The following is a 13,634-nucleotide window of genomic DNA, read 5'->3' on the forward strand; positions in this document are numbered from 1 at the left end:
AAAGAACCCAGAAATCTTCGACTTGCACTCTCTACTGACGGGATGAATCCTTTTGGGAATTTAAGTAGTCAACATAGCACTTGGCCTGTGCTTTTAGCTATTTACAATTTACCTCCATATGTGTGCATGAAAAGGAAGTATTTGATCTTTGTCCTTATTGATTTTCTGGTCCCAAAGAACCGGGTAATGATATAGATGTTTACTTGGCGCCCCTTCTTGACGATTTGAGAACACTATGGGATGAAGGAATAGAAGTCTTTGATGCGTACCAAAATAGTTTTTTCAATTTGAAAGCAATGTTATTATGCACTATATCGATTTTCCCGCATACGGTAATCTTTGTGGACATACTGTGCATGGGAAAGAGGCGTGCCCCTTGTGTGTCGAAGATGTTGACTCTTCTTATTTGAGGTTTTCTCGAAAGCAGGCTTTCTTAGGATACCGTAAATTTTTGGAGGAAGATCATTCGTATCGCAAGCAACAAAAAGCTTTCAATGGAAAACCTGATCATCGTCCATGTCCTAAGATATTAAGCAGTCATGATGTATATCAAAAGGTGAAAGATATTAAAATTACATATGGGAAGAAGGGTTCTAAATTAGCATCCTGGGGATACAAGAAGATGTCTTCTTTTTTTGAACGACTCCCATATTGGCGGGAACTCTCCATAAGACATTGTTTGGATGTTATGCATATCGAAAAGAATGTTTGTGACAATATTATCAACACTCTTTTGAATGTCCCAAATAAGTCAAAAGACAATGTGGCAGCTAGGAAGGATATGGTGGATATGAAAATTCGACCCGAGTTGGCCCCGCAAGAGAAGGGAGGACGGACTTATTTGCCTCCTGCTGCCCATACACTCTCAAAAAAGGAGAAAATAGAGTTTTGTGAATGTTTGCATGGTGTTAAAGTGCCAGAGGGATATTCTTTGAATATTAGTAGCCTCGTATCAATGCGAGATCTCAAGCTTTCTTGGTTTAAAATCTCACGATTGTCATACTTTGATGCAACAATTACTAGTTGTGGCCATACGTAACATTTTACCTACAAAGGTTCGATATGCCATAACCAAGTTCTGTTTTTTCTTTAATGCCATATGTAACAAAGTTATTGATCCTGGAGAGTTAGAGGATTTGCAAAATTTAGTTGTCACTTCTCTTTGTCAATTCGAAATGTACTTTCCTCCTTCATTTTTTACAATCATGGTTCATTTGACCGTACACTTGGTAAGAGAGATCAAGTATCTAGGACCTGTTTACTTAAGGTATCAATATCCTTTTGAAAGATTGATGAAAGTATATAAGGATTATACGTCTAATAGATATCGTCTTGAAGGGTGCATTGCCGAGCGTGCCATCATCAATGAAGCACTTTCTTATTGTTATACACACTTATCAAATTCTGAGATACTTGGGATCCCTAAGAATCGACATAGTGAGTGGATGAAGGGCAAAGGTCTTAGGGGTCATGTTCGTCAAGATATGGCATTTGATAAGTGGCATGGAGCACACACATATGTCCTTCATAACGAGGATGAGGTACAGCCGTACATTGAGGAACACATGGTTTTCTTGAGGGACACGCATCAAAATAAAACCGAGATGTGGATCGGAAATGAGCACAACAAGACATTTCGAGCATGGTTCAAGGGTCGAGTGATAGAAGACTTGCAAAAATATCCTGATTATATTTCTTCTAGATTAAGAAGGCTTTGTTTCGGCCCAAATACATATGCATCTTCTTATAGTGGTTATGCCATTAATGGGTGCACCTTTTACACTCGTGAGCAAGATGACAAGAGTACGATGCAAAATAGTGGGGTAAGTGTAGAAGCTGAAGCCATGCACTTTTCTAGTTCAAAAGATAAGAATCCAATTTTAAGTAAGATGCATTATTACGGAGTTATTGAAGAGATTTGGGTGTTAGATTACACAGATTTCGATATCCCTGTTTTTTGGTGCAAATGGTGTCAAACTAATACCGGTGTCCGTAAGGATGAATTAGGATTCACTTTGGTGAATCTTGATAAAAGTGGACATAAGGAAGATCCTTTCATTTTAGCCACACAAGCCAAACAAGTGTTTTATGTGACCGATCCAAAAGATAAAAATTGGTCAGTTGTTTTATCCGTAAGGAGTAGGCGGGATGTGGATAGTTTTGATGAAGATGTTGTATATGAGGGTTTTGATCGTAATGTATCAGGTTTAGATGATACGTATACTGTCAATAGTTCGAGTTTATATACGCGTGATGATCACAACGAAGGAATATGGATTAATACTGACACCCCTTCCAGAAAACGCCCTCGTGTTGTTGAAAAATGAGTAAGTCATGATGATTTATGTTTATTATAGTTATGCTTTATAAAATCTCGTGCATTTGCCTTCCTGCATCATCAAGGATTCTGCCAATATTATTTCTAACATTTCTAGCAGAAATCCTAGAGTAGAAGTATCTATTACTAAGATCACCAAGGTGGAGGTGCTGGATTTTTGCCCTTTGAAAGAGAAATTGCATCTCAGCTCTTTTAACCTGAAGATACTCATGCACCAAGACCTTAATCCACTTTTTAGCCTTTTAAGCTTCTGAAATAAGGAGGCTATATGCCCTCCATATTAAGAATAACTCCAACCCATATGCACAGTATCCTGGAACTGAGGGGAGAGAGCCCAACAGTTCAGATCTTTTTTTTAGGTGAAATGTGAATTAAATTAATAATGGTTTAGGTCTTACTCTTAGGTGAAATGTGAATTAAATTAATAATGGTTTAGGTCTTACATTACTCTGGATAACTGAGCCACTTTACCCCCAACCCCTTATTTTAACCTGCTGTCTCAGAAGCTTTTGATATATTTATGTTGATATATTTACAGAATTTGATATATTTACGTCTTATTTATGTTGATATATTTACAGAATTTGATGAGTGTGTAATTTGTTAATGCAGGCCAGGTTGATCGATGGGCTCACAGAGGTGTAAAGGAACTCAGAATACTAACTCTGATGACTCAGGCAAGAAGAGGAAGAGAAGGTCTAAGGAGAGGGGTCGAACAGTGTTGGCCTTAGTTTCAAAAGCACTTAAGGAGAATAAACCAATTGAATTAGAGTGGGATAAAGTGCATAGATTGCCTACAGGAACATACGCTGGGAAGTTTAGTAGCTGGGTTGGCGTTACTACTCGGAGGCATGTTAGTTGCGCAGTGGAAACGTGGGACCATGTGGATGATGTCACGAAGCAAGAAATTTTGGATAGTATCACGGTCAGTAATTGTCTTGGTTATCTGATAATTGACTTGGTTATTCTATGCATAAAATAGTAAGTGTCAAAAACCAAGAGCATTTAAAGTTTCATTAGGATTAATTGAAAGTCGCATATCATTTTTAACAGTTAGCTGAAGACTGATATACTCCTAGTAAAAAGTTTATATATAATAGCTCGGACTTTTTTTCTACCATTCTCTAAGTGTAACAAATTAAGATTTAAGGAGTAAGGGCAGCCACAAGATGCAACTGCTTTTTTATGCAATCTGAAATGGTAAGCAAAATCAAGTAATTTTGTGCAAAGAAAGATGCAACTCTTTTGTGCGCAGTTTTTTGTCGGAGTAATTTTTCATCCGGTGATACACAAGACTTGCTACATAGAGTATCATCTCGCTTGCAGCTGAATTTTATCTTTGAAATTATTAGAATGAGAGTTCAACTCTTGTCCTTAAGTTCATCTGTTTGCCCTTTTTTCTAAATATGTTATGTATGTGACAAAGTTCAACAGCTTAAGACTTTGTTCTTGAAATCAAAACTCCACATATGGATTTGGTGATGAAGTATGCTCGGTTGTTAGAGGTTGGTGGTACCGAATTACCCACAGGATATTAATTGGTTTATAAAGCTGATACTCCCTTGAGGAAGTTATCACACGTGATACAAAATTAGAGGTAAATCTATTATCACAGTTGTTATGTATGGTTGCGTATAAGTCACGTCAGACGGAAGACAACATAAGGCGCTTTTGATGGTAAGCTTGTACAGAGGTAGTAACTTGCCATCACATAACTTCTCCTTATTGTGTTTGTGCCAAGCCAGAGCCTTTGTGTAGGGCGCTTTTGATATATAAATTACTAGGCTCTGGTGACAAACTTTGTCATTTGTGTAGGGCGCTTTCACCGTTATCGCAGACCGTTATGATTGGTGTCTCATAAAGGCTGGGAATTTATGGAGAAAGTGGAAATGCACCTTAGTTCGTAAGTGGCTATACGACGAGACAGGCGCAATACAGAGGACGCCACCAACAAAAAAGTATGACTCAATAACACCTGAGGATTGGAATGTGTTTGTGGCATCTCACACTACTCAGGCATTTAAGGTAATATTCACTTATTAGGGTTTGAACTGTTTAACACTAGGCACTGACTGGCTAGCCGGATCGATCTGTGAAGTTCGGTCCAGACTGATCCAGACTTGTAGCTCACCTTTATCAGGTCTAGTTGGTCTCTAGCATCTGGACATTATATATCCGGCCTAAGTTAATCTAGTTAATTAGTTGGTTAAATACTTAAATTACATCCAATATGTCAAAACTAGATTTCAATCTACTAATTAGCTACCTTACTAAATTAAGTTCTTCCATGATACATATGTCATTGTTATGCCTAACTTTTTAAAAAAAAATAGTCAGATCTAATTTAAACAAGATTATTACAGTTAGTACATACACACTTTGATTATTGATTATTCCTTTCCTTTGGTTGGTCATCAATGCTCTCAACTGAAAATATGAGGATGGGTTTGACTCCAATATCATTTACTTAATGCATGCAATTTCACATTTTGGAATTGTTTCTGTTATAAAGTAGTTAAGCATATTTAGTCCTACTTTTTAGATCAACTGATAACTGAAAATAATGCCTCCTAAATGTCCTAATCAATCAAACTTATTAATAATAGAAACACAAATTGCATTGAATAAATGTATAACATCAAAAGGTCATCATCAGTCAGCAGGGTGTTTAACAACTTGAAATCAGAAGTATTTATTTAACCCCAAAAGAGGGACAAAGCAAGGAGAAACAAAGTATGTTTATCTGTTTTCTGTTACAAACATGTTTATAGGCTAACACAAAGTATGTTTATAGGTTAGGACCAAAGACCGGCTAAATACAATTTTGTTCTAGCTCCAACACCACACACCGTTTTCAGTATCTTTGCCTTTCCGCTTACTATATATAATTATTCTAACTACTTTATATGTTGTAAAATGTAAGGAAATAAGTGCAAACAACAAGAAGAATGCTTGTATGAATAGGACAAGGTTCGTTGGCTCTCGAGCAGGTTACCGTGGGATTGAAGTTAAAATCGTAAGTACATACACCTAGACATACCTTTATAATTTATATTTATTTAAATCTGGAGGTTTTACTATACTCTTGACATTCTTAATTTTTTTTTTTTGTAGAAAAAAGACTTTGCCAAAAATGGAGTGATATTGGAGGAAGTTGACCGGCACTTAACTTGGCTAAGGGGTCACACGCCTAATAACGGAGACCTGGCCGAATATTACAAGGAAGTGGCTACGAAAATTGTAAGTTCTTCAATTTTTAAAACAAAAATTATTAATTTCTAGGAATTGACACAACTATATATGTATTTAAATAATATAATATTATGAATGGGTGTAGAAAGAACTAGAAAAAGAGGTGGAGGCAGGTACATTTAAGCCTAAGGGACGAGAAGATATACTAGCTAAGGCAATCGGCAAACCTGAACATGGTGGCCGTGTGCGAGGGGTTCCGGATGGCATATGCATAATCGAGTATTTTGGGAAGGCTCCTAAAAAGCCGCCGAACGAAGTAGAGCGTCTCAAAGAGACGGTAATTTATTATGTAAACATAGAATAAGACCGTCTCAAAATATTTATTATTTGAAAATTATTTTACTTTAAGCATAACCAATTTGTTGAATTTTTGTCTTACATGCAGATAAATACTTTGCAAACACAAGTATCAAATATGCAAAGTATGATGGTGCATTTTTGGCAAAGTGGTGAGAAGCCAAGTCAAGAATTATTAGAATGCTTCCTGAAAGGAATTTCTAGGAGTACTCAAGGATCGAAAGCTTGTCCATCTACGGATGGTTCTCATAGTATCTCAATACAAGAGAGTGAGGAGCAATCCCATCCAGAGCCACACCGTAAAGAGATACCACATGAAGAGCCACCTAGCCAAGAGAAGGAGGTATCATCTTTTGATTTATCCCTAAGATTTTAAGGAAACTTATTAATATATTTGCGTGACTAATGAGTTTGAAGTTCTGATTTTACTAATATTTCAAGGGGTGGAGAGACTGTGATTTATCATTACCCGGAAATCCGAATAAGATAGTGGCATCAGGCTTGATGTATATGGAAAAAAAGGCGGAATTCATAACTGTTCACGGTAGATCACTACTTAATGGTTATAAGAAAGTAGAAGTTAAGAAAGTACAATCTGGATCGGAAAATGATATGTTGCCTGTGCCTGTTGGGGATGATTTGATACTATTGATTGATGCAAAGGACTCATATGTTCAGTGGCCTCAGAATCATATTCACAGTCCTAGTAAGGTAATTTTGTAGTTTTTTTTTAAAAAATTAGAAGTATTATCTTATAATAAGTTAATATAAATATTAACTATTCTGTGAAAAAATAATAAAGATGGAAATCGTAATGAAGAAGAAGAAGAAGAATCATCAAAGGTCTGCACCACCTCTTGTCCCGACTATTCTGGGTGTAGAAGTTAGTAGTGAGTTTAAGCAAAAGTTGAGAACCCCGCTGATGAATTCTTTACTTCTCGAGGCTCGCGTATTGAAGGCGAGCGGATCACTGATTAACGTTTCGATTGATGACCATGTATTACACCTTGATGACTACACTTCTCCGATTTCTTACGAGGAGCTTATTCATTGGTGTGACGAAGGCGAGATAGGTGCCTCTCACATTGCTATTTTTATGAGGTAAGCTTTCATTAATGACCATGTTCTGTCTAAGTACATGTACAACACCTCAGATCATCTAACTGCATTCTCAACCCGACACTGATTCCTTGCCATCCATACCTGGTAAATCAGTCCAGCATAAATCAAGCTTTAGACTTATTTCAGTCCGAAAAATCCATCATGCTTTTTTGTCTCTTGTATATTCAGAGAAATTACGACAAATGATGCACTGTCAAACTCCTGCATAAATCAAGTTTTAGACAAATCACCTTGTTCTGAAATTTTTTTAGTACAGTGGTTTTTATGAACTATTTGAACAATTTTAATTGAAATTGTTGTAGGTATTTGAGTGATCTTAGTGATACTATGAAGTCTACTAGTTTCTACGGATTCTTGTTCCCGGAGACATTGTCTAAATTTGCATCCGTAACTGATGATTTACGATCAGATTATATAGCTAGAGCTATGACATGTATGCTAGTGATGTGGTGGGTCGAAAACCGATATTTGCAGCTTATTACAAAAGGTATACATAAAGCTTCCCATTTTCGAACTTCTATTTATTTATTCCTGGCTACTTACGTGAAATTTTCTCATTGTCCTCTTTTTTTAATCAAAGTGATCATTGGATGTTGGCTGCAATTAATCCATCTGAAAGTATTGTGTATTGGTGTGATCCTGCTGGGTATACGGAGCCTCGAACGTTTATCATGGAAATAATTAATAGGTAAATCATGTATATTACATGTTAGTGCGTGATTTGAATTATGTTTGACATGACGGCTTATTTTAATTAAATCAAATACAGAGCCTTCGAGAAAAGAAACTCTATCGATCCACTAGCAGGGCTCGAGGCAAAACCAGTTACTTGGAGAATAATTAAGGTATATATTTTTGTCAGGTTAACAAGTTGCACCATAGTTCTACAACCTGAAAATGATAGTACTATAGAAAGTATTATTGTTTAATCTTACAGTATGCTGTTTTACTTGTATAAATCCCCCATATTTTGCTTACAATTCTTTAGTATGATTTGAGTATATGATTGTGTCAGGTGGATAATATCGGGTCACATTAAATCTTGTACAAGTAGAATTTTTTACCGTCGAATTTCGAGTACCATGAAGAAAATTAGAGTAGGTCGCCCTACTGTTTACTCTACTGATTCCTCTATTGGGGAAGATGTCGAATATTTGTCGTCTCATTTAAATAGTAAAACGGATTGTATTTCGTCCAACCATCATCATGTTCAGTTCACCCCGGAAATTGAAAAGACGTATGTGCATCGGGTTTATGATGCCATTGCACCCCATTTTAGTGCAACTAGGTTTGCTAAATGGCCGAAAGTTGCTGCCTTTTTGGATTAGTTGCCTCGAGGATCTCTTGTGTTAGATGCTGGGTGTGGGAATGGGAAATACTTGGGTTTTAATCCCGAATGCTTTTTTATTGGTTGTGATATAAGTTATCCTTTAGTTAATATATGTACTGATAGAGGCCATGAAGCTTTGGTAGCGGATGCTGTTAATATGCCATACAGAGATGGTTTTGGTGATGCTGCCATCTCCATTGCTGTGTTAATAAACTCAATTGCGTCTGCCACTGTGATTGTAACTCGCTTTGGCTTCACTTATTTTGGCATGTTAGTGTGCAAAGACTTGTTTTTGTTTTTGGGTGATCGCATTTGCACCGATCGGTTTGTGCAAAGACATGTTTTTGGCCCGATCAAGCTTTGCATTCTCGTCATTTTTGCATCATGCTTTATTTTGGCCTGTTTTTGGTCGGAGTAGATATGACATATGTATATGGGTTTGGTTTTTGTTTTAGTGTCCTCGCCAGCCTGATGGGAGCGTATTATGCGGGTATTATATTTGTCGATATATGTTGGAGCTAGTCAAAGGAAGATATATTAATATTACCCCAAATGTATGTATTTTTTTTCTTCATTTCAATTATTTTCATCGCTTTGCTTATTATAATCTCCATCTTATTAATTGCTTTACTTTACACGTCATATATATAGCGTATTAACTAAATTTTTGGATGTCCTATATATATAGTTCATGCTTAACGCCCCAAAGACATATACGGTTGAGCAAATCGACGAGGTGCGGAATATTTGGGCGGAATTCACACTCAATTTTAAGCCGAAAAATAATGGTGGATGAAGCCGATTACAATTTCTTGATGTTCAATTATTTTTGCACTTATATTACATGCTACTAAGTAATAACGATTCAAGGATTTTTATTTATATTTTGCAAGTATGAAAGTACGTTTGTAGCCTATGCGCTATTGAAAACATTAAACGATGTATATTTTTTCAAGGATTTGTCCTTGTTAATTCTAATAAAATTTGTTGCGTAAAATATCTTTGGAGTTTCTGAATTTTAATGCAGGTTTAATTCTTATATGAGCTATATATACGATTCAATCGTGTAGGAATTACGATAAAAAAGGAAATATAAAAAAAAAAAAAACACTTTTCAAAGAGAACGGTTAATTGTTAAACCTGTTCTATTTGAAATGGTACAACAATGGCGCCAAATGGTATATCAAAGAGCACGCCTTAACAAACAGGATGGTTGTATCATCCCCCGTTCTCTTTGCAAAGGTTCAACAATGGCGCCAAATACCTCTGTCAAAGAGAACGCCTTAACAAAGAGGCCGGTCCCCTTTTACACCCGTGCTGTTTGAAATATCAATGAGAGCGGTTCCCATTAGCAACCGCGCTATTTGAAATAACAATGAGCACGGGTTGACCATTTACCAACCGTTCTCATATGTCAAAGAGAACGCTTGGCCACAGGCCGGTTGAAAGGCGCATTTAGAACGGTGCTTGACCGTTCTCTTTGATCATTTTTGTAGTAGTGCATATTGCTGCGAATGTAGGATCTGGTTTGCTACTGCATTGCAGAAGTGAGAGATATTATTTCCGAAAAACCTTGGCATTACCCATCATGTATTAAATGTACAACCAGGTCACAGTTTAAAAATTCCAAGTTTTATTGCAACAACTGTGAAAAAATAATGGAGACTCAAACTATTAGGTATCTTCTTACCTTCAATACTTATATTTTTAGGTTACTATAATATATTTGTGTACTTAAACATTGTCCACACTACTGTCAGATATAGAATTGAGTTACAAGTACAAGACTCAGACTCTACTGCAACTTTTGTCATATTTGACAAGGACGCCAAAAGGTTAATTGGCCAGGATGCTGCTACTCTTAGCGACGCACAACAATTAGAGGTATTAGTAATGCTCCTTCATCTATTGCTTTCAGTCCCTACTTTCCACATAGCCAAATTGTTGTCTTATAATTGTGTATCAACTTTATAGGAGGAGGATGATGAAGATTACATCCCATTGCCAACTTTGATGAAAAACACATTTATTGGAAAACAATTTCAATTCAAAATTAAAGTTGTCAAAACAAACCACGTCAATCAAGGCGATAACTGTTTCAACGTCATCAACATTTTAGATGACACTACAGTCGAGGTATTTATCACTTTTGTTGATTACTGTGAGACCTTATTTATGTTCCTACTTCGACTTATGGCAACGCTAATTTGTAAACAGGAAGCTAATTTAATGACTAAATCAACAATTCTTTGGGAAACGTGCCCATTCAAAAGAATTGATCTTGAAGCCTCGGACACACAAAAAGAGGTCAAAACCACTAAGAGACGCAACTCGAATGTGAAACGAACAGAACAAATAGGTAAACATTCATTATTACTATACCACTATCAGAATTGCTACTCATATCCAATTATGTACCTAATGATCATTGTGTTTTGCGGGTTTCACAGGTGATCTAAGGTGAATTAGGTGGCTCTTTGAAGGAGTAAAGATTACTTAACAATTCCGAAGGAAAGAAGAAAACGACTTAGTTAATTAAACTAGATTTGTTTTACCCACTACATCATAATAGAATAGTATAGCTTTAGCTTTAGCTTATGGCGATATTTTTATTAATGTCTTGATAGATTACTATGGTTTTCATTTTCTTTTTTTTTTTGGTGTTTGCATAAATAGATTACTAAGCTTATTAGTATTATTAACTGTATCATTATCATTATCATTTTCAGTATAATTATTTTTATTACGATTATTTTTTTCTCATTGATATTATTTATACAACCTACTCTCATTCAATTTCCTATATTTCATGTGCTACATAATCAATTGCACAGAATAGTCACGTATTAGGTAGACCATCAAAATTTACGATAAAATAAAAATAAAAGAGGTTATCAATCAACATACCTGTAAACAATACTCGGAATCATGGTGTGTTTTAACCCAACACAAGGAAGATAAAACCTACACAAGGACAATACAGAAAATTAGAACATGTAGATATACCAAATGAGAAAATTAGAGCTAGAATATAATTATTAAAGATTAAATTTCTCATAATGCAGGGATGCTGTTGTACAGTTTGATTTTATTAAAAATCAACTCCCAGTCAATATCCCGACTATGATTAGTAAATATATATAATATATAATTAAACCTAACAAACCACAGACAGCCGGCATCAATAAGAAACATAAACGGTTTCAGAAATACTACTTCTATTAGGAGTCGACCACCAAGCAAAAGCAACCAATATATATACACACACATAGTAATCTCCTTAATAATTACCAAACTAACTTACACCCCATTAACACGCACTTTAAAAAAAACAATGTCAACAGAAACATCAGAAGCATCCAGAGGAAAGACAAAGATTTATGTGGCGGACAGCTCGGAAAGTACGCATCAACGTACAACAAAAAGAGGGATGCAGCCGCAGGAGTACCCCCTGACAGCTCACAGCCAACTTCCCTGCACAGGTTCACTTCTCTTTAATCTCAAAAATTGCACATATTCTTCATGAAAAGACAATTATACTCCCGCTCAATATCCCTACTATGATTAGTAAAAATATAATCTAGGTGTCAACTAACCAGCAAAAGCATCCAATATATATACACCCATGAACTGAACTTTTTTAAAAAAAATACAATGTCGACAGAAAAATCAGAAGCATCGAGAGGAAAGAGGAAAAGTGATATGGAGGACAGCACGGAAAGTACGCAGGTACGTAAAACAAAACGAAGAACGCAGCAGCAAGAAGAACCCCTGGTAGATAATAGCCGACTTCCCTGCACAGGTTCACTTCTTTCTAACCGCGAAAATAATACTCTGACTACATGACCTATAACAATATTTGTTACAGTTTTTTCCTTCTGAGAGCTTTACGCTTATAAAATAATACTAACGGTAATCAGTGTACACAACATTCAGAAAATACCGGAAGAAAGAGGAAAAGAGTTGTGGGGATTAGCACGACAGAACCTCAGCAACGGAGAACAAAAAAAAGAACACAGTTGGAGGATGATCCTATGAAAGTTGATAGCCAAGTTCGCTACACAGGTTTCCACTATATTAACTCTCAAGAAACGCGCACATTCATCATAAAAGGAAAACACACCAGACCAATAACTCCGTTTGTTACACAGTCTCTTTTCTCAGACATTCACACTTTTATAATAAACTAACAATAATTTATTTATAGACTCAGGTATCGCAAATTCAGGGAGAGAATATCTCTACCTAGGCGACCCGAAATACAAATGTCCTAAGTGTGAAGCGATTATGTGGTTTGAAGAGAGGATAAAGAAGACGAGTACAAAAAAGTCAACAAGATTCAATATGTGTTGCAGGGATGGCAAAATTCGTTTAATAAAGGTGAAGCCCCCACCTGAATTCCTATATAGACTTATGACAACAAACGAATCAGAGGCCATAATGTTTAGGCAGAACATTCGACTCTACAACTCCTGTTACTCCTTCACTTCCATGGGCGCAAAAATAGACAAGACTGTAAATAAGAGACCAGGTCCGTATGTTTTCAGGATAAGTGGTCAAGTTCTTCACCGTATAGGGTCACAACTACCCGTAGAAGGGGAGCCACCAAAGATACTCACAACTATATGTTTACGATACGAGCAAGTGAACCATGTTGCGTGAGAGAACAATCGGAAAGGAGGAGGGTAGTCCAAAGTTAGACCAAGGTATAATGTTGCAGCTCAAGGACATGCTTGACGAGGTAAATCCTCTAACTCAAGTATTTAGGATGGCGCAAGAGAGAATAAGGGAGGACAATGACGTTCAATTATCCATTAGATTGTTAGGTTCACGGAATAAGAAAGACAAGGTATATAACAACCCCACAGCCTCTGAGATAGCCGCACTAATAGTCAGTCCTGAAGGTAGTACTACAAAAGGCAGGGATATAGTGATTGACCACAAATCAACTGGATTACAAACAATTAGTGAACTACACCCGTCTTACATGGCCTTACAATACCCGCTCTTATTTCCGTACGGAGAGGACAACTACCACTTAGATATACCGTATTATACTGACCAGGATAAGCCCGAGACGTCGAGAAGGAAAAATGTAACTATGCGAGAGTACTACGCCTACAGGATACAACAAAGAATCTCAGAAGGCCATATTTGGCTATGTGGTGGACGATTATTCCAACAGTTCTTGGTGGATTGCTGTTGTGCGATTGAATCAGATAGGCTATGGTATATTAAAAACAACCAAGACTTATTCAGATGTGATATACTGAATAATATATGCGATGCTGTTGA

The 13,634-nt window shown here is 36.5% G+C and overlaps 1 protein-coding gene and 1 long non-coding RNA gene across 2 annotated transcripts; both read left to right on the top strand.

Moving 5' to 3' along the window:
• Window positions 1-4,289: 4,289 nt before the first annotated feature.
• On the top strand, window positions 4,290-5,894 carry LOC141641824 (uncharacterized). The gene is made up of 4 exons (XM_074450470.1): window positions 4,290-4,363; window positions 5,262-5,354; window positions 5,453-5,578; window positions 5,676-5,894. Exons 2-4 carry the CDS (start codon window positions 5,295-5,297, stop codon window positions 5,892-5,894), a joined length of 405 nt encoding a protein of 134 aa, XP_074306571.1. The 5' UTR covers window positions 4,290-4,363; window positions 5,262-5,294.
• A 2,836-nt stretch (window positions 5,895-8,730) lies between these two features.
• Window positions 8,731-9,336, top strand: LOC141631988 (uncharacterized). Its single transcript, XR_012537736.1, has 2 exons — window positions 8,731-8,893; window positions 9,028-9,336. It is a non-coding gene; the product is annotated as an uncharacterized LOC141631988 (long non-coding RNA).
• Window positions 9,337-13,634: the final 4,298 nt, after the last annotated feature.

This window comes from Silene latifolia, chromosome 2, assembly GCF_048544455.1.
Source record: "Silene latifolia isolate original U9 population chromosome 2, ASM4854445v1, whole genome shotgun sequence".
Classification (NCBI taxonomy): Eukaryota; Viridiplantae; Streptophyta; class Magnoliopsida; order Caryophyllales; family Caryophyllaceae; genus Silene; species Silene latifolia.